Genomic DNA, 21,858 nt, shown 5'->3' with positions numbered 1-21,858 from the left:
ATGTATACGTCAGATAAGTCACATACGTCAGATACGTTTGATACGTTTGATACGTCTGATACGTCTAATACGCTTCATATGTCTGATAAGTCTGATACGTCTGATCCGTCTGATACCTATGACGCGTCTGATACATCTGATACGTCTGATAAGTCTGATACATCTAATGCGTCTGATACATCTGATACGTCTGAAAAGTATGATACGTCTGATGTGTCTGGATACGTCTAATATGTCTGATAAGTCTGATACGTCTGATACGTCTGATACGTCTGATATGTCTGATACGTTTGATAGGTCTGATACGTCAGATACGTTAGATACGTCAAATACATCAGATGCGTTAAATACGTCAGATGTGTCAGATGTAATTCAAGTTTGTCTGAGTTTTTTGATAGTTCAAATATACAGTAAGAATCTTTTGGCAAAGCTCACCAAGATGGGCAAGAATTGTCTGTCACTTTTGTTTTAGTCATCTGACACATCTAATTTATATGACGTACCTACTTGACGTATCTGATGTATGAGGGGCATCTGACTAAGACGAGTTAGTACTTTTTATTGTGTCCAACTCAAACGATACTAAAAATCCAGAAACAAATTTGAGCAACTCTTTGCGACTAACATATCCTACCCTACTCGTCCTCTCAAAAAAATCTCTCCATTTTGCTGCATATGATTATTATTATAATTTTTCTACTTTATTTTTTTTTACATAAGAAAAAGGATGTGATGTGAGTAAAGTAACTCTGGATGATGCTCTACTGCGTATGTATATACAAATAATATTGCCACAACTCACTGTTGCATCCATCTTTGAAACGTGGTGGAGCACACAGGAGTCGAATGCGAATCAGTGAGTTATTTCTTGCCACAAGACGAGTGCGATGTGGAGTGCAAACAAACCTCAATAGTCACTACCTACCTTCGTATATCCTTTTCGCTTTGATTGATGTATGATAGAAGAAAAAAAAGAAGAAGAAACGTAAGGAGTTTGTGTGTTTTAATGGATGTGCGGGTTTTTTTTGGAATGGAGTGATGGAGGTGGAGGGTACTTGTTTAAAAGATACATGCGGGAATACTAGTAATAATATATATTTTTCCTTCCGTCCTATGTATCCCAGTCGCTGATCCTTCAAACTAAAAATACAAAAAAAAAAACGAAACAATAGAATTATCGAAGAGTGGAGTATTCAGTGACTGTGTGCATACTGGTATAAGGACGAAAATCCGAACTTATTGGAACTTCATATAGGTATTTTTTCTATTCATCAGGCTTCAGTTGACGACGATGATGATGATGTTTGATAGAACTGGAACGAAGCGTCTTCCGTATGTCATCCGTTTCATGAATTGGTGCACCTCCCCCTAGCCTTTCGGTGAACTACCATATTCGTTCGTCCTTGCTTGTCATCGACTGAACTAAGATCCAAACGATGTTGTTCGCGTTCTCGACTTTGTCGCATTTTAACGAAGTTTATTCCTTGCTCACGGACGTAGTTTGTTTTATATTTTTTGTTGCTTCCTCCTGTATCCTGTTGCCCGCTCTTATAAGGACGATTTTTTTTTTCTACAATTTCTTAGCGTAGGTACATATATGTATGCATGCACACAGGATATACAGAACCAGAATGTGTATTCTGCTTACGACGCCGCCGATAACGAAAAAAAAATGAAAGGACTCTAAAAAAAATCGCAGGTTATGTTTGCGAATGTGCGGTTCTTCTTTATTTTTCTTATTTGGCATTGAGCTCTGCAGCTAAGTCGCGTTTCGTGTGTTGTTTCGATGTCTTCTAGAAGCAGGCGTTAGCATACAGCTCCTTGTGTCTTTTACTTTTACTTATATTTATTTTAGTTAGGTTCTTTTTTCCGTGTTTTCTTTTATTTTTATTTTTTGTGAATTTTATCTTCCTATTTAGACTTCCGTGATTTCTTACTTTTCACTCAGTCGTCATAAATTGCAGTTTATTGGAGGAAGGATGCATGATGATGGGAGAGAGTCAGAGGACTATTATAAGGAACCTCTTGCCTTGACGGCAGTGGCGGTGGCAGCGGCGGGCTTATTTCTTTATATCCACCACGTACGCGATAACGTACTATATTATATGTTTGTCACCCCTTTTGGGAGTGAGGCGTTGAGTTTACAGTGGGAATGGTGATGGTGGCGTTATACCGTAGAAAAACTTTTCTTAATGATTGCAATGTCTCATTCGAAGGGAAATTGTTTTCTTATTTTTTTGTTGTTGTTCTGTTTATATTTGCTGCTGTTGTTTTTTTCTTTTTTTTTGCGGCATATGGAATATACTCATCCTAGTACCAAGCACTATGGATACCTTACCTTATGCTATACCAACAAGTTAAAAATGCATTTTCCCTTCCAGTTTGGGTGGAATCATATTGGAAAGGGATGCAATGGATGGGTGGCATCCTTATAGTTTTTCTTCTTTAGCATTTGATAGAAATCGTAGGTGTATATTCATAGGGAAGGAGCTGTGTGTGTGTGTTTTTTTAACGAAGTTTTTTCGCCCCAGGTGGAGTTTTATCCTTACTTTTTTTTGTGTTCCTGTTTACATATATTTGTATACGTATTTCTACCTACTTACCGACGGAGTTTTTGATAAAATGTATGCATAGCTGCCAGGAGCATAAGGTGTAGATAGGTAGGTAGATATATCACTTACTAACTATTTTGCATACATGTACTTTGGAATGAAGCTTGAACCCAAAATGTTTACTTTTTTAAGTCATTTGGATGATTTATTTATACGACAATATATTTGCAGATAATATTTAGATACATTTTGTTATGAGCTTTAGTAAAAAAATCACCCTAACAGGAGTTATCCAAACTTGCTCAGAGCTATAATTATTTTAAAGTTTTTATTTCTATTGCTATCCGACAAGTTTCTCCATCACTTTTAATCAATTGTTGAATGTGTTAGGCTATACTACCTTTTCAATGTAAAAATAGTCTTCGTAATTTTTGTTTCATATCAAAGAATGTGCTGTAAAAGGTTTTCCAACTTAAAGTCAGTAACTAAACCAGCTAGTTGATGCTCATCAATATCTATCGATCTTTATATTTTTTTAAAGTGTTTGCTAACACACGAGGAATAGTGTGAGCAGTTTAAGAAAATTGCGTTTCTAGATTCTTATGGGCCAACAATTCCTGATCAGACTTTTCTCTTGAAGGCAGCTTATAGATTGGAATGAGTTTTGTTAAATTCCTCCAGTACATTGATGATACATTTTTAAGATCATAAAGCTTCTTATCAACATGATTTGTTTGTATTTAAATGAATGTTTTTTAAACCCTTCTTACATGTGATATAAAAACAGTTTTTCAATAATTGCGGGTAAAAGGGTAAAATGTCATGAGTGGCTTTTGCCGTGTGGCACGTAGCGCCACCGTCCTGCTGGAACCACATGTCATCTATCATCGTTATGTAGCACTCACTGTTGACGGTGACAGCCGCACTAACGTCGTTTTCAAAAAGTACGGACCGATTATGTCGCCAGCCTTAAATCTACACCAAGCGGTAACTTTTTGAGACTGCATTATCATCTGGTGAACCTTGCGTGGGTTGGTGTCGTTGTCATCCCATAAACGGCAATTTTTTTTGTTAACACAGCCATTCATCCAAAAATGGACTTCGTCACTAAAGATGATTTTCCCCGAAAATTGGAGTCCCCTTTCAAGCGATTCAAAGCCCAGTCAGCACCAACAAACGCCTTTGTCTATGGTCATGAATTATGAGTTCCAGGGTCATTTGGATTTTGTACTGGTGTAGGCACAAGTCCCAATGAAAAATTTGTCAATTTGTCCCAGTCCGAGAAAGTCCGAGTTCCTGTGCAAGGCCAGAAATAGACTGCTTCGGGTTTTGCTGTACCGCAGCGATGTTCTCGGACGATCTTGAGTTCCTTGAACTTACTGGTGTTGGCTGATTGTTTACTGAACCATTTGTCTCAAATTTGGCCACAAAACGTTGAATAGTCGACTGGGAGCAATGCGAGCAACGTTTTCGTTAGCGAACACTCATTTTGATAATAAAGTTTTATCATTTAAACGTGTTGTTCAATCGTGTAAGTTGCCATGATGATTTGGCAACTGAATAATAAACAAAAGATTTGACAGATGTCACCAAAAACAATATGGCCGCCAAATGGTGCCTTAATCGACCCGCGCCAATTGAAAACTCTTTAGGAACTATATGACATGTATTGCATTCGTAAACATTTAGAACTCGAGGTTTAAATCAAACATAACATTACGATGGTAAACAAGTCGAAAAAAGGGTCCCCCATTCCGTCCGTTTGTCTTCTTCTTCTTTTATTCGTCTTTTATTATACTGATTAATCGATTTCAATAATTTGTTTTCTCCAAAAGCTCTGTTCATGATATTTGATGTAGCATTTTTCCCTTTCGGATTTTTATAAAAATGTTAAATTTTATTTTAAGAATCGATATCTTAAAAACAGGTCACTATATCTTAACCAAAATTAACGCTGAGCTTAAAGATATATTTACGAATTCTAAAAAAGCAGCATACTAAAAATATTTTAAAACGAAAATTGAAAAATTGTATGCATACAAAACTAATTTTAAAAACCCTTAAACGATTTACAAAAAAAAAATTATTAATTTAATTTAATTTTTAAAGACAATCTTATTACTTACTTACTTAAAGTGGCGCTAAAGTCCTGTGTGATAGTTCACACAGTGTGTCATCCAACAAACTTCTCCATCAAGCTCGGTCCCTAGCTAGATGTCTCCGGTTTCGTGCTCCAAGTGTGTAAGGTCACTTTCCACTTGTGCGCGCCACCTGATTCGCAGTCTTCCTCTACTGCGCTGTTCTATGGGTGTGGATTCGAAGACTTTCCAGGCTGGAGCACTATTTTCCATGCGATCTACGTGACCCATCCATCTTAGTCTTTGGATTTTTACCCTTTTGGCTAAGTATACGTCGCTGTACCGTAGATCACACGAAGAAATTTTCTCTCGAAACGACGAAGGTACTTTCATCTGCTTTTGTCATAGTCCATGCTTCTGCACCGTATAGCAGGATGGTAAGGGTCTTATATAGCGGCACTTAAGTCCTTCGAAAGAGGACTTTTCCACTCAATTGCTTTCTTAGCCCAAAGAAACAGCGGTTAGCTGAGTTATTCTTCGAGTTATTTTTCGTTTGATCTCAGCGCTGGTGTTGATTTCTACGTTTACAGTGAAGCCTAGGTAAACGAAGTCCTTGACTACCTCAAAGTTACTTCTGTCGATGGTGACGTTTTGACCAAGACGTCGGTGTTGTAGGTCCTTTCTTGACAACAACATATACTTTGTTTTGCCCTCAATAACCGTTAAACCTTTTTTTGCTGCCTTTGCCTCAATACTGACAAAAGACACATTGACATCACTCTGAGTTATTCCAATTATGTCAATGTCATAAGCATATGCTAGTAATTGGATACACTTTTGAAGGATATTGCCCCCAGGAGCTCTGTACTATTCTTTCAAGTACCATGTTAAAAAAATCGCATGACAGCGCATCAACATGTCTATAACCTTTTTTGACATCGAAGGTTCTGTTAAGTTGTTTCCAACCTTTACGGATCAGCATGAATTCTTCATGGTCATCCTGCACAAACGGGCGAGTTGGCCAGGGCAGGGCTCAGGGCAGCTCGTCCCTTAGGCCTTGAAATCGATAAAAAGATGGTGGTGTCGATTTGGTGTTCTTGGATTTTTTCCAGGATCTGCCGTAATGTGGATATTTGATCGACTGTGGACTTTCCTGGTCTAAAACTGCGCTGATAAGGAACTATCAAGTTGTTGACGATGGGATTTAGCCGTTCACATATTACGGCAAAAAAGATCTTGTAAGTGATGTTAAGTAGACTGATTCTTCCATATTTGGTGCAGTTTAGAGGGTCTCCTTTTTTCAGAACCAACACTCTTATTCTATTGATAAATTTTTAATTTTTGAAATATAAGTTCTATGAGTGAAGAGAGGCTTTGGATACAGTAGCAAGTTCGTGCACTTTATTTAAATTGTCTTAATTATTTTCCAATTAGTCAAAAGTAAGGACAAGCAAGTTCATGGATAAAAATGTCAATGTTAAGAACAAATAACTTCGACTATATATAAATACCTCTGAGCTGTTTAATTGTTTTTAAGGGTTGCGAATACTTATTTTTAACTCTTTAGGCATAAAGAGCAGAGTGTTAAAATAATTCTGTAAGCATCTTAATATTTTATTAAGTTATACTACTCTCCTCATTTAAATATAGAATTATATTATTTAATCTATAAAATTTCTACAATAAAATTTCTCTCTTGTTTGTTTTCAGTGTTCGGATTAGATTCCCCGCTAGGACTATTTCCACCTGGAATTGATCCTGGTAAGCTGTATAACCCGCTCATGGAAATGTCCGACCCACGAGGGCTAGGAGGAGATCATCCGCCTTTTTTAAAAAAGAAAAGTAAGTTAAATTTAACACATCATCAACATTATTTATAGGTTTACTACACCCTTCCCCTTATTACTATTTAGTTATGTTTAAGCGATTCGTAAGCTTTTTATATATATGTATCTAAGAAAGTTAATATAGAGTCATGAATCATTTTTGTGTAAGGTATTCACTTTTTTCCAAAGACTCGATCACTTAAAAAAACATTCCCTCACTCACTCAACTGTCTAATTAACCCTTCGATCTTTGATCGCCTTCATAGTCACGCCGTGCCGCCATAGCAGTGCAGCCATATAGCTTCCACTGACAGCGAGCGCCGTCGCCGACGCCGCCAGTCGTCAGTTGCTTCACCATATGGCACGTAGCAGTTGTAAGTAGTTTCGTCTACAACCATTATTTTTCTTTCAATTGCCACTACATTCTTTGTTTTTGTTGTTGTTCGTTTGTTATTTGTCTTGTATATTTTTGTATCTTTTTCCTTAAGATACATTTTCACACCTGAGAGCATTATTTCGTCGTCCTCTTGCTGCTCCACCTGTAGAATAAACATACCCACATGAATTCGTGTGGCTGAGAGGAATAGCTTTTCGAAAAAAGTCAAGATACCTGAATACGGTGAACATGCTATAAAACAAAGTGCACTTAATCGACTTTTTTTTATTAAGGTTGATTTCCCCCTGCCAAGTGGTGTGGTGTGTTGACCACGCTTGATTGAATGGGATCAGCTAAATCCAGTGATCGCAGAACGGATGAGAGCTCTGAGCTCTGAAGTACAAAACCTAAACGAACGAAAAATGAAAAAAAAAAAACAAAATTTAACATTTCGTGGTTTTCCTGTGATCATGAACATGTTCACCTATGCATATCGCACCTGGTTACCGCGACTATGACTTGTTCGGGTTTTTTTTTTACTTTGGAGCTGATCATCGCCACCGCACCGCACCGACTTTTTAACCTATAGGATATGTCAGGGAAGGGATATAGAAGAGTGTATGTAGAAGACAAGAAAATTAATGAGATGAAAAATTGATTATCTTTTTTTTTCGACTTGTTTTTTGTTTTCTATTTTGATTCCCCTCTTTTGAAAAAAGATTTCTACGGAGTTGGAAACATTTTCGAAAGTGAAGTGTTAAACCGCATTTGATTGACATGATCATCGGTAATTTTAATTACATTCAAGTAAGTTTTTTTTTTTCTATTTTAAATGTGGCTGAGTCAGTTTTGAGTATTTTGAAGAAAAAAGATAGATTTTAATTTAACCTATAACAGAAGTTGAACTTTTTAGTGTAAATGATTGGCATTTTGTACGTTAATGGGTTGAGAAACTATGAAAACTTATAGAAATACTAATTAACCTTTTTTAAGAAAATAAATATGCTGACGCGGTGTACTTATCCAAGGACTTTTAAAAAACACAAACACAGTTGTAAAATTTGCATAACAAATTGAAAACTGTTTTCTTTAATTGAACTTGACCCAAAATATTTCAAGGTCAATTTTTTAAAAGATACTTAAACTCGTAATGAAATATTTTAATTTGACATTTATTTGACACTTAGAACAGCGGAGGTATTTTTGTCTGATCTTCTATTTCCTACTAATTCAAACTGCGGGAATTTTCTAGAGTTTTGTTTTGGATCGCCACTTTTGTGTTATATGCATTATTCTGACATATTGTTTGATATTTCATTCAAATATTTTTAATTTTCACATTTTGATTTTTATTCATTTCAACCAATGTTATTTTTAATGCTTTAATTATGTAGTACATGTAGCGTGATGGTTAGAGCCTGTGTGTTTCTATAGTTTTTTCGCAGGTACTGTATCTTGCGAGGAATTGACAAATCCTCCAAAAAGTATTTCTCAAACCAGAAGTTTGGACTGTAGGTCCTCCATATCCCTTAAATTACTCGCACCCATCAATGTTTGAGAGCATAAGTACTATAGGCCTGATTCTTTACGAGCTGTTGTGTCACCTAATTTATTTATTTATTTATTTAATTATGTATCATGAAAAACTTTCAGGTTTTTTCAATTGCAAAAATTAAAGTTTGTCGATTTCTCCATCAACGAACAATACACCTTACGTCATTAAAGAATGAATAAAAAATACTGAATTTTTACATCATGTCAAGAAGAAATGTCATATCTTTAAAGTTTTAAGCTTTTAGAACTGATTGAACCATTAATTGGCCTCACGAACTAAATTGAACAATGATTTTGATAACTGCATTAATTTTTGTTTGACATAAAAAACATCAGGCGATACGTTTTATTCAAATTCTATATCTCTTTGTAGTTTTGAACTTCAAATTGCACTTTCATCCAAAGTCGAATTTTGTGTGATCTTATTTCAAAGATTGAACGTAGTACGGGTATCAACCTAAAACCAAAAAGCAACAGATCGCTCAAATCAATTGAGTTAGTAAAATCTATCGATTATACCCTATGACCTCTACCTCTCTTTCATATCATATCTATCCTCTTACTACAAACAGTTTAGTTCCAAAACGTCACAAAGAACATTGAAAGAATCAATTCGTGCTTATACGAAAGTGAATAACAACAACAACGACAACAAAAACAACTGATGATCGCATCATATGAAAAAAAAAATACAAAAAACTATCTACAAAAAACCTCAAGCAAAGATGAAGAACAATTTCAAGTCGTGATCACATGACAAAGTTCTCTTTTATATCTTCAACAACAAAATGCCCTATGTTTGCAAAAAACAAAAAAATCAAAAAAGGTATAGGTACTGCCAGAAGCAGCAGGAGCATTTTGACTTCATGCTACACACCGCATCACTGTTGCATAAGACAGGAAAAACCAATTGACTTTAAGTCAAAGTTAAAGAACTTACGTATATACTTATTTTGAGAGAAGAAGCTAGAGCTGATTGCATAGGGGGCAGATGATCATTCCTTAAACAGGCAAGCTATTGAAGATATAGCTCGTCTTTACCATTGGAACCTATAACGAAAGGCGTCCAACGACTACGGATAAAATCAATAAATCGTGGGTGTGATCTCTTCTCACTCACTCACTCGTGAGCCTGTGGAACTCGGAACAGTATCTTTGCTTTTAGTAAGTTCCTACTTGCTATTAAAGTCATCTTATGAGTAGTAGAAGTATCCCGTAGATACATAAATGCGACGACGACATTGCGCGCTACCATTGAAATCGAAATCGAAATTCAATTTGTCCATTTGGCGCACTTGGTCCTCGTAGTTTTAGCATCAACATCAGCACCAAGCTCCTTGCGCTACATGGCCACTGCAACTGCCGCAAGATGATATTACCACATATTAGCAGCAACAGTAATAAAACAAAATGCATTTAGTATCTATAGATACTCTTATATCTGTATCTTTTTGTTTCTATTTCTATAGATACAAATTGTAGGTGGAATTTTTAGCGAAATAACAATAAGAGTCCCAACCTGCTTTGAAAGATTTATACAAAAGATACTCGTAGATACTATGTGTGGTGTGTTGTAGCCTGTGTGGCTGGTCTGGTTTGTTATACCTTGATGCGATGTGGATCTCATTGTGTCCCACATGCAAATTGAATCGACCGACCGACTACGACGACGAGAGGGAGACTCAGGAACTTAGCATACAAATCGACGACAGGATCGGATCTCATGTAACTTCACATACTTACCTACCTCACAGAGAGATAAAACAAAAGTATCTACAAAATTAAGAAAAAAACAATACTCCGTATCTATCTCCTCGCGGTATGGAAGAGAATGGATATGGAATTGGATGGAGAAGGGTGTGTGGCTCCATAGAGCACGGTTCGGTGCAGCGGAAAGATAGATACCATTCCGACGACGACGGACCTAGAAACGTGAACAATTCGACAAGATTGAACCATTATCTGATTGTGACTGATAACCTTTTTTATCCCAGTCCCAGGTGGAGTATAAGTAGAGTGGTGCTATACTCTACAAGCTTAGACTTGCCATATGGATTGGCAAGTTTGGCAAGTCATGATTCAGATTACTTCTCTATATACTTATAGTCATGTTGTATAGTAAGACCCGTACCCCTGCTTCGAGCTATGGGTAAAAGGGGCATATACGAGTTCCATACAATTCCAAAAAACAAAGAGAAAGAAAGAAATTAAGAAATGTGTGGAATTGAGTAATGGACTCGCTTTATACTCGTATCTATACTTTTTCGTCTTCAAAGTCTTAAAGTTTAAGCTTTAAGGTGTTTTTTGTTAAGTTAAACGACAACATTTTTTTCTGTGGCTTCAGATCTCTTGTAACTATCTTAAAAAAAAGGTGCATGCATGTGGGAAGGTTGTACATTTTTGTAGTTTATTTTGAAAGTCATGCGCCAGTTTGCTTTTGGTCTTTTTATCGCTATAGATAAATGAAGCTATATGTATGTATCTGAGAGAGACAAACAATCAAAAGTATATATGCACCTATGCAGGTACTAGGTAAGGTAGGAACTATATGGGTTCGAAGTTGAATTTGCATAGATTGTTTATCTGATAGGAAAATTGCTCTATTTTAATAGCTCCTATAAGAAACTGAAACATAGAGTTCTTATAGAAGGCTGCATAATTTTTGTGTGAAATATTTTAATAAGGATAAAAATTGTAGGGAAAAAATAAATATTTTAGTCAATTTAAGGCGTGAATAACAAACCTATTATGAATGTGAATTGATCATGATTATCAATTGATATTTGATAAAGAATATTCATAATTGTGAATATTTCAAGCTTTTGACAATAACAAAAAAATTAATAATTAAAAATTGAAAGTTGATAAATTGACAAATTAAAAAATAAATACATTTCAACCTTCAAAACTTATCAACTTCCAACTGATAGTTGATATTGACTATACGCATACTTATTTTTTACCAGATTGGTCAAAAATGATTACAAACATATTCTAGTACAATTACTTGTAATCTACTACTTTAAAATGTAATTGAAGAATTTCAATTACTATTTACATTTAATTCAAAAGCGTAATTACTTAAAGTTGAATTGCAAAAATTGAATTGAAAACCAAAGTAATGATCTTAATAACAGTAATGATGGCTTTTTCCATTATTCCAAAACTTTTTTTACCTTCCCATAGGAAGTCTTTATAATCAGTTGAAAATGGTGATATTTCTCGACGTTTCAAGGTTCCGAGAAACTAGATTCATGGTTTAAGGAGAATGTGTGTACATTCAGGACACCTTTTCGACTGTGTATACTCTCAAGATTCAGTAGAGATATCGACTTCTAATTTTTTTCTTCAAAAAATTACGCCAAAATATGCAGAAATGACTTTCAAAAAACTGCAGGACTTAAAACTACTGCTCCTGATGTATGTTTGTCAGAGTTTTAATTTTTCAATAAAACCTATTAAAATTTTCCCTATTCTAAAAAAAATCTATAAACTCTCTTTTTTAAACTAAATTTAAAAATTTGTATTTTGTTTCCTTTCAGTGTCCCGCCCAAAAGGACAACATTCAGCTCCAAGAGGTGGGCCTCCACGATCTTGGACCAATGCCGAATTGACGGAAGCCCTGCAACATGTGTGGAATAAGAAAATGACCACCAGCCAAGCATCAAGGATATTTGGCATCCCGTACAATTCTCTCCTCATGTATGTTCGTGGCAAATATGGAAAGAGTCTCAAACTGGAACAACTGCGGAAGGACTGCATAAGTGGGCCTCCAGTTGAACTCCTAACAATGGGATTGAGCTCAAATAATAATGGAAGTGGTGGAGGAAGTGGAGGAGGAGGTTCGAGTGGTGGTAATGGTGGAAGCAAAAATACAGACTCCAACCGCAGCAAGGATTCACGAGATCTGGATTGTGGTGGAAGTGGAGGTAATGGGCCACCAGGTGGCCCAATGGGCCCTCGCAGCTCAAGTTCCGAACCAGATCTGCTATCGGGACCCAATTCAATATTCAATCCATTCCAACAAGGTTTCTATCCCGATTTTCCGGGTGGCTTCCCCGGTCTCCCACTCGGCATGCTAAATCTTCTCCCGCCCGAAAGACATCAACAATCAGCAGCAGCTGCGGCCGCTGCTGCAGCCATGCATATGGCAATCGACGAAGACTGCAAATCAGATCGATCCAAACAATCCATGGATGATGAATTCCCCCAGCCATTGGCTTTGAATCGTGACGAACGTCGTGAACTGACGCAACAAAACGGGCAGGATTGAAACTTTTGGCAAGATTGGGCTACGAACCCGATCTTTTTCCCTCCTGCCGAACCTCCGCCAGCGTCAAATAATTTTAGACAATTCAATCAAAACCTCCTCAATGAACGACGTCGATTAAAACGTTTTCGTCGAAAACGACGAATGGAAGCTGCTGCTGCAGCAGTACCTCCAGCTGTCATTCGAACATAGATTTAAGATTTAACGTTGAATCACAAGTGTGTGTTTAAAGAGAGAGAGAGGCATAAACAAACAATTTGGCAATATTTTATATAAAAGTTTTATGTTTTATTTTTTATTTAAAAAAAATTATTTTATTTCTATTTCAATGTTTTTTGTATTTTTTAAAAAGTTGATTTAAAATATTTATATTTACAATTTAATTTTCTTGGTGCTTTTAGTTCCTATAAATAAAAATACAGTTATATATTTGATAATAAATTAATTTATTATTATTATTATTGATTTCTTATGTGTTATAAAATAGATTTTGTGGGTTGTGTACACATATTTTAAAATATTGTACTTAGTACTTAAAATTGAGATTGATTTATTTTTATTTTCTAAAAAACTTTAAAAAATAATGTAAATATTATACATTTATTTGCACTTGTAGTATTATTATTCTGTAAATAATAATTAGAAATAAATTTAAATAAGACATTGTATTTAATAAAAATAAAAACAAATCGAAATGAGTTTATCAAAATTAAATGTAAATAATTTTAATAACATAAAAATAATATTAAAAAAAAAGAAATTCATAAAATAAAATAAATCTATAAATTGATGTTAAAAATACAAGTAGAATAATTATATAATACATGTACCTAAACTCTAATGTCTTTAATTTATTGTTACAGTTTTTGGTTCCAATTTCGGTTTTTTTTCGATTTCTTAAGTTAATTGATTTTCGGAAATATTTTTAACAAAACATCAAAGAAAATGTGTTTTAGTGTGATATTTGTTGAGGATTCAAAGTATCGTTGAATGTTAACTTTCTGGTTCTATTTTCATCATTTTTAGATTTTGACAATATTCATGTCTTAATTATTTTATTTTTAAAATGTTGCTATGGAAGTATAAAAACTAAATATAGCGGCATTAATGTCGATTCCTTCAAAATTCTTCGAGTAACTCTTAATTTCTAAAGGCAGCTCTGTTAAAGGTTCTTCTTAACGTTTCTTCTAATCATCTTTTATTTTATTTGGGATGAGCCCCTATAACTTTTTTATAAAATCATCTGTATCAAGATCAAACATTTCTGATTTGTTATGGTTTTGAAATTGAACACAAAATTATTAACTGAAAATACTTTTGCTCTTAGATGTTTCGTCTTTTCTTGCTCAGAAATTTATCATGATATTTTTTGCCAAAAGACGGAAACTTGGAAGTAATGTTTAAATTTGTTCATCTTTTTTCAAAATTTGTAGAACCGCTTTTGTTTCATTTTGAAAACATAACTTAAAATCGGTGGTAAAGTAAAATTTAAAGGAAATTGGTTCGTTGAAGAAAAATATGCCTAGTTAAGTACAAATTGGACTTGCAGATAAATTTAAGTAAAGGGCAAATTTCGAACTGAAAAATCTGAAATACGTTGTTTTAATTTTCCTTATCTTTAATTTGTATGCTAAGTTTGATCAAAAAAGTAATAAATATAATGTTTAATATTCCAAATAAAACATTTTATCATTCCACATGCGCTGTAGTGTCCCGTCGTCAACTATAAAGCACATTATTTTTTTCACATCATTGCTTTTGGTTTTCGTTATTAACTTTTTAAAAATGATACAAATGAAAAATATCTTAAAAGGATTAAAAAGATATTGTCTTAAGGTCTAAAAAAGTAGACGCATTTTTTTGAATTCTTTTGTCGGCTATCAAAAGATGTTTTTTTGTCTTAGCTCATTTAGAACCGTTAACTTTCATAAAAAAGATCAAGAGCTTAATTTTAAATCTTATCCATCTTATATGACGAAATACAAACATTTTGATTTCAAAAGTCACTGGTTTTATTGTCTATTTTTATATGGATATTTAGTTAAAAGCTAAATATTACGAAGTTTTACTAATCTCTCGGATGCATCATTTAAATATTTTAATTTTAGTTCAAATCTAAACACTTCTCCTGAAAGCCGGTTTTCCAATTCAAATTGGAAGTGCCAAATAAACTTTCAGGTGATAAAATTTGTGTTAAGTCTCTTCAGATAATTTTGTTAGACCTCGGGTTTAACAGTTTCTCAAGGAAACTAGTCCTTAAAAGACTAAAATTGGAACCTTGATAACCCGATACATCGAATTTCTTCTTTATTCTTTTAATGTGTCCTTAGTTTTATTTTTACTTTATTTTCTAATAAATATGGTTGTTCAAAAATATCACACAATTCACTATTTTCTGCATAATTTGTTTCAAAATTATCTGAATATAAAATAATTTTAGTTGCATGTGAATTAATAACTTAAAATATTTTAAGCAAATAAAAAACAAAATATGCAAATTAAATAAAAACATAATGGGAATCAGCACTCGCATTCAAACAAAACATTAAAAAAATAAAAATTATCCTAAAAACGGTGAAAAATAAAACATTTATTTTTTATAATTTACCATCCACATATATAGTTGTAAAAATAGCAATATCTTAAATTTGTGATAAATATTTTATTTTTCTTATATATCTTATCTTATTTTATTTATTTTTGACTAAAAGTAAAGCAACGAATTCTTCCAATAATCAAAAAAAAAACAAATACAGTATTTCAAACAATAGACACTTAAATATGAACAAATTAAGAAAAATAAACACTCCTGCATATTTGCCAAGATAGCATTAAAAACAAATATCTTCCTACACGTACACAGCTTTTATCTTAACTTAAATATAAATAATACAGTTCCTTTATTTAAAAAAAAAAAAATAATAAAACTTAAAAAACATGATCTTTGTTTTATCTTATATCTTTTATTTAAAAATTCAAAAATAATACTGGACTTATTTTTTTTTTCATTACCTTAAAAACATGTACAAAGTTAAAATAATATAAATAAAATCCACATTTTTCACATTAAAATTAGTAAATATTATGTAACTTGTACTGTTTTATTTTTTATTTAGCAAATGTATTTTTAAGCTAATTAAAAAATGTAAATAATGCAAATTAAACACAAAAAACAAATTGATTAGATAATATTAAATTATGTATATCAAAATTTTAAAAAATATAAAATTAGAAAATAATATTAAAACTAATGTTTCCTTTTAATTTTCTTTAGTATTGTGTATACTCTTAGTTTATTTTTTATTTCAAATCTCATTTTAAATTCATATAAATCTTAAAATATAAAAATAATATTGTATACGCTCAAAACCCAAAATGTACAAATTAAATAAAAAAATCATATATGACAAAATAAGAGGCATAATAAATTACAAACAAAAAAAACACGATAAACACTATTCCATAAAACAAAATTAATAAAATTGTGAATTGCACTACAATTTCTACAAAAACAAAAACAAAAATTAAGCATAACAAAATCGAATATCTAAAAACAACAAGAAATTACATAAATTAAGCATAAGATTAAAAATTAAAAACAAAATACTCAAACAGGTTCAATAAAATAGAAATATTAATCGCAACTACAAAAAACACAAATAATTCAGAAACAGGGTACTACAGAATAAAGATGATAAAATAAAAGAAAAACAAAACAATTTTATACATTAAAGTATATATATTAATTTTAAATATATATATATATATTATATAAATAGCCAAAAAATAATATTTAAGAACAACAAAAGAAAAACGAAAAATTACAACAAAAAAAAACTGAAAATAGTGTTTAACAAAATTTTCATATTGATTTTGTTTTTTCTTGGACGTAAATATTTTCTTTTGTTTTGGGCAAATAAAAATAAATACTTTTAAGTATTTGTTTTTTTTTCGTGAATAAGAATAATTTTTATTTTTCAAAATTTTAGTACGAACATTTTTTGGAAAAGTAAAAAATGAGAAAAACAAATGAATTAAACTGAATTATTGTTATTAGATGAATAATTAATTTATTATAATATTGTACTATAAGTAAAATAAATTTAATTAAATATGAGAAATACATGAATTTAAATAGTTTTCATTATTTAACTATTTTGTTCTCTTTAACACCGTCGCAAGGTTTATAGTTATTTTAACAAAATAGCTAATTGCAATGTAACCGCATTTCTTCTTCCTCCAGGAATGTCGTGCAGTCGAGTTGAGAGGTTCGTTCTTAAACCGTACAAAGCGAATGTGAAATGCTTTAACAAGGGGTGTGGATATTTAATATTCAAAAATTTAAAACAAATGTGTACCGGCATCGTCTTTCATACTCCCCCTTTTCGGATGCTCACACTACACCCTGGCATAATAACGGTAACAAAAGCCACTTTAATTGTGCATTTTATCAACAAAAAATTAATACGTACAGAAAGGATTTTCTGAAAATTCATTGGGTGGTCCTATTAATTATAACAATTTAAAGAAAAACGTCAACATTCCAGTTGGTTTGAAATGTCTTACGAACCAATGATGAGAATTTGGCATGAAATAAAAAATCAATTCAAATTAAAACATCTTCAAAAAATAAACCTTCAAAATACAACAGGTAATGTCCTTTTTGACATCTGGTAAAATTGGTATATAATGGGTGGTTACATTTTAAGGGCCGTTATTAAAATTAAACCACTCCTTAGCGTCAAGTTTTTTTGTCTGCATTTCATTTGACATTTCTCAATTTTCGACTAATTCAATTGAAATAATGGAAAGAAGCATAAAGTGGAACGCATTAAAGTCATTCAGGCTTATTATGAAAATGGGCGTTGAAATAAAAATGCATATTGTGTACTTCGTAAGTTTTTTGTTCAATTAAATAGTCTAAATGTGCGTACATTGGGAAAAATCGTTCGTCGTGCCCAAAAATTGCATGAAGACTTGAATTTACACGCTTACAAGGTGCAATTGACGCAACATTTAAAGCTTCTTGACCATTTCAAGCGTTGTCAATGGTCTGAATGGTGGCAAGAAATGGCAACAGTCCATGATGATTTTTTAGAAAATCATCTATAGTGATGAGGCACATTTTCACCTCAGTGGATTCGGCAATACGTAGAATTGCCGTTTTTCACATTTAGGCGAATGATAATCCAAGAGTGATTTTCGAAAAGTGCCTCTAACGAGGAATCTCAAAATACTTCAAGAGTAATTCTCGTCATTAAAAGTGTTTAGCCATTATCTGTAGGTCCCCTCCATCCCTGAGTGGAAGGAATGGTTGAGAGTTGTAAGTCCTAGGCCCTAGTTTTAGGAGGATTGTTGTGCCCTATAATTTATTTTATTAATGATTGTCGAAAAACCAATTCACCTACGAAGATTGATTCTTTGTTGCGGTTTATGGGCTGCGGCATCATCAGGCCGTATTATTTCCAAAGTGAGGCCGGTTAAGCAGCGATTGGAGTTCGATATTGTAAGATAATAACAAAGTTTTTATGTTCTAAATTGGAAGATAAAGATGTATCCGATATGGCTATATTGCGCGACAAATTCAATGGCCGTGTTATTTTACCTGGTGGCGATGTAAGTTGTTCACCAAGATCATGTGATGTGACACATGTGACACGGTTGGACTTAATGCTTTGGAGTCATATGAATGAAAACTTGTACCTCAATAAACTAGCAACAATTGAATGAATTGAAAATTAATTGAATTAATTTTGTCTCAGCGTCATCATTCATTTGTCATTAAGCCGATATGTTTTGTTCCAAACATAATTGAACCAAATACCAAAATTAATGTAATAGAGGCTTTGATGCGACCTACAATGATAAGTTCCCATCCCGTCTGTCGATTTGTCTTTCTTAAAAGGTTGTAGGTTTTCGTGTTTTGTTAAAAAAGTTGTCAGATGAATTATTCTTAAAAAAAAACGATGAAATAGTTTAATTTAACAATATATTTTTGTTAACGAGATTTTTAGTCGGAAACCAATTTTTACCAATTTTAGCAACATTTCTTAAAAGTTTTTATTTCTTATATAAACAAATACAAATTATATGAATGAAATTAATTTAAAGTCTATACCTTCTATTATTCGGGAAATATTGAGAACCAGAACTATTTTTTACCAAATTTGCGTTATATTTTTAGTAGATTTTATTTTCTTGTGAAAAAATGGACTTTTGGCTTTTTATAAAAAATTTACTGAATGTTTATTCCCAATATTTTTATTTTTTGAAAAGATATTTGAGTCGAAAATCAACTTTTACCAACTTTTTATATTTTTAATGTTTGGAAAAAGACTATCAATTCGATTTTGCTTCAGATGTTACTGAATGTTGAAAGTGTTATAAGTGAAAATTAGTTTAAAGACATAAAATAAAATTTTGTAAAAGATATTTGAGTCGAAGATCAATTTTTACCAACTTTTAGCACTGCTTCCTTAGGATTTTATTTTTATAAAAAAAAACTGTCAATTCAATTTCTCTAAAAATTTGACCAGTTGTCAAAAATATAGGCTTTAATTAAAAACCAAATTTCTTATTAACAAAATATTTATGATGTTTTTATTTTGAATCTTGTTTAGAAAGTTTTTGAATGAATTTAGACTGTTCGAGATTCTTTTCTTCAGTAGCGTTAAGTTTTGATAGCAATTCTTTTTGATCTGGTTTTTTATTGGGAGTGTTTACTCTTCTCTGCAGAAGTTTCGTTTTAGCTTGATTTCTTCGGATTTCTGTCAATTCTTTTTCAATTGATCATTTTCTGAATTTAAAGTTTCTACATTTTAACATTTTCGTCGAAGCTCATTTTCAAGATTTTCAAGTTTTTCAACTAAGCTAGTTCGGTGCGCTAATGATTGTCTTTGGCTTGATTTTTGATATTCAAAATGAGCATTTTGCTCACAACGTTCACAAGGTCTTCGCTGGATACAAAACAGCAATGCTAACTGAATCATCATTAAAGCCGGCAATTATAAATCGAATAACTTCTTTTTCATCCATGTTCACTTGACCAGCAAGTTCTTGCATTTTCAGGATATATCCAATAATTGAAAGTTTGGATGAGTAATATTTTGTTTTTCGGAGTTCATTGATTACTTCAGATATGGTGTGCTTTCGACCAAAATTCGATAAAAAATTTTGTCGAAAATTGGAAAAATTGGTAGAATTATCTACTCGCAAAAACAATTCAGCAGCAGAGTTCATTTTCATTAAACGTCGTATTAACCTTAAGCGAAAAACATCATCCGCACTCATCACAAACACGTTCAAAATCTTTAAGCCACTTATAGCCATCATAAGTTTCGTCAAACGGATTCATATAGTGCTCAACATCTTCAAAATTTGGACAGCTGACTACAGAATTTATGGTTAACTCTCGCTGCAATTGTTATACGTTGTCGTTTTTCTAAGATTCTAATCTCTGCATCAAGAATAATTTCTTCTTGTTGCGGGTTGAGCAGTTCATTTTCGGTGTCATTAAAATTGTCATCATTATCTTCATCATTTAGACCCAGTTCATTCCTTTTTTCAACAAAATATTTATGTTGTTTTTATTTTGAATCTTTTATTTCGAATGAATTTATTAAATAATTTTATTCGTCTAAACAAAAATAATTAAAAACTAGATTTGAATATTATGATAAGTTTAAAGTACTATTACAAAAACGTAATTTCTCGTTGTATAAAATTATTTTTTGTTTTTGTTCGTAAATATTCAAGGTGACAAATATTTTTTTTCATGTTTTTTGATTTATAAAAAAATCGTTAATTGGATTTTTTTTCCAATAATAAACTTGTTTGGTAGCAGGTTACAGTAATATAAATATAAAATTTAATTGAAGTCGCTAGCGTTATTGGTTCGAGAGATATTTTGGGCTATGGAAAAAAAAACCACTCACGCAATTTTTTTGAAAATCTGCATTATTATCTATTCACACACATTTATTTGAAGTCGATATGTTTACTGGTTCTTGAGCTATGGACGACGAAAAAAAATTCCCTAAATTGCGGACCTAAGGATTTAAGGGACCTTGAAACATCAATATTTTCAATTCGACAAATCGGAACGATTTCAATAACTTAATATGGAAAGTTAAAAAGAATTTACAATGATTTCCTAAATAATTTGTAGTTTATTTAAAATCCACATCGGCTCTTAAGACTTAACTACGCTTTATATCTGACATTTTGTTTAAATTACTAATTGCGAATTGTGGGTGACACACTGCTTATTTGTATTTGCAACTTTATGCCTTTTTTTAAACCAAGAGATTAAAAATACAATCTTCAAAAAATTCTCCTTACGATGATGTATAATCTTGGTATTGTATTTTTTAAGAGAAACCAATAAAAACTTCACCAAACAGTGACACGTTAAAGATTGATACGGAGAGGCTCTTCAACAATTTGTATTGAACTTTTTGAACTCCATAAGCGAACAAATCTGCTTATTTATGTAGGCTTTCAATGAAAAACCTGATCATTTGGATTCATTAAAAGGACCAAACCAAAGAATATGATAAGACTTTGCTGGTGACTCGTTAGCCTCAGTAATTTTTAACTTCCCATAGGAAGTTATTGTAATGGGTCCGATTTGTCATATTGAAAACTTTGACATTTCTCGACGTTTCAAGGTCCCAAGAGTCGAAATAAAAGATTTTCAGAAAGATGTCTGTGCGTGCGTGTGTACGTCCGTACTTTCGCGACGTTTTTTTCGTCGTCCATAGCTCAAGAACCAAAAGAGATATCGATTTGAAATAAATTTTTCATACAGATAATAAGGCAGAAAGATGCAGAAAGGGCTCTCAAGAAAATTGCATGGGTGGTTTTATAAATAAAAAAAATGAAGAAAAAAAATGTGTCATCTCCAAAACAATTTTCTGCAACGAAGATTAATGTTGTGACATCTGATAAAATTTTGAGAAAAATCGAGTTGGCAGTTTTTTTATAAAAAATAAAAATCTAAAAAAAAAAACAAAAAATAAAAACCTAAAAAAATGTAAAATGTAAAAAATGGTAAAAATTGATTTTCGACTCAAATATCTTTTTCAAAAATTGTAGATATTGGCTTTAAACTAATTTTATCTTATAAAAAATATTAACAAAAGTTGGTAAAATTTACTTTCGACTCAAATAGGTTTTCAAAAATTAAAAATATTGGCTTCAA

The 21,858-nt window shown here is 32.3% G+C and overlaps 1 protein-coding gene across 3 annotated transcripts in view; it reads left to right on the top strand.

Annotated features, from left to right (window-relative positions):
• The window catches only part of LOC129941862 (protein jim lovell), a 73,196-nt gene extending 60,007 nt beyond the window's left edge, over positions 1–13,189 (top strand). For all 3 annotated transcript variants that reach the window (XM_056050623.1, XM_056050621.1, XM_056050622.1), the window contains exons 3-4: positions 6,341–6,472; positions 11,929–13,189. In XM_056050623.1, coding sequence (XP_055906598.1) covers positions 6,341–6,472; positions 11,929–12,659 — 863 coding nt within the window. In that variant the 3' untranslated portion in view covers positions 12,660–13,189. The remainder of the gene's footprint in view (positions 1–6,340; positions 6,473–11,928) is intronic.
• Positions 13,190–21,858: the final 8,669 nt, after the last annotated feature.

The sequence above is a fragment of the Eupeodes corollae genome, chromosome 1 (assembly GCF_945859685.1).
Source record: "Eupeodes corollae chromosome 1, idEupCoro1.1, whole genome shotgun sequence".
Taxonomy (NCBI): domain Eukaryota; kingdom Metazoa; phylum Arthropoda; class Insecta; order Diptera; family Syrphidae; genus Eupeodes; species Eupeodes corollae.
This window is presented reverse-complemented; position numbering and strand designations above follow the sequence as displayed.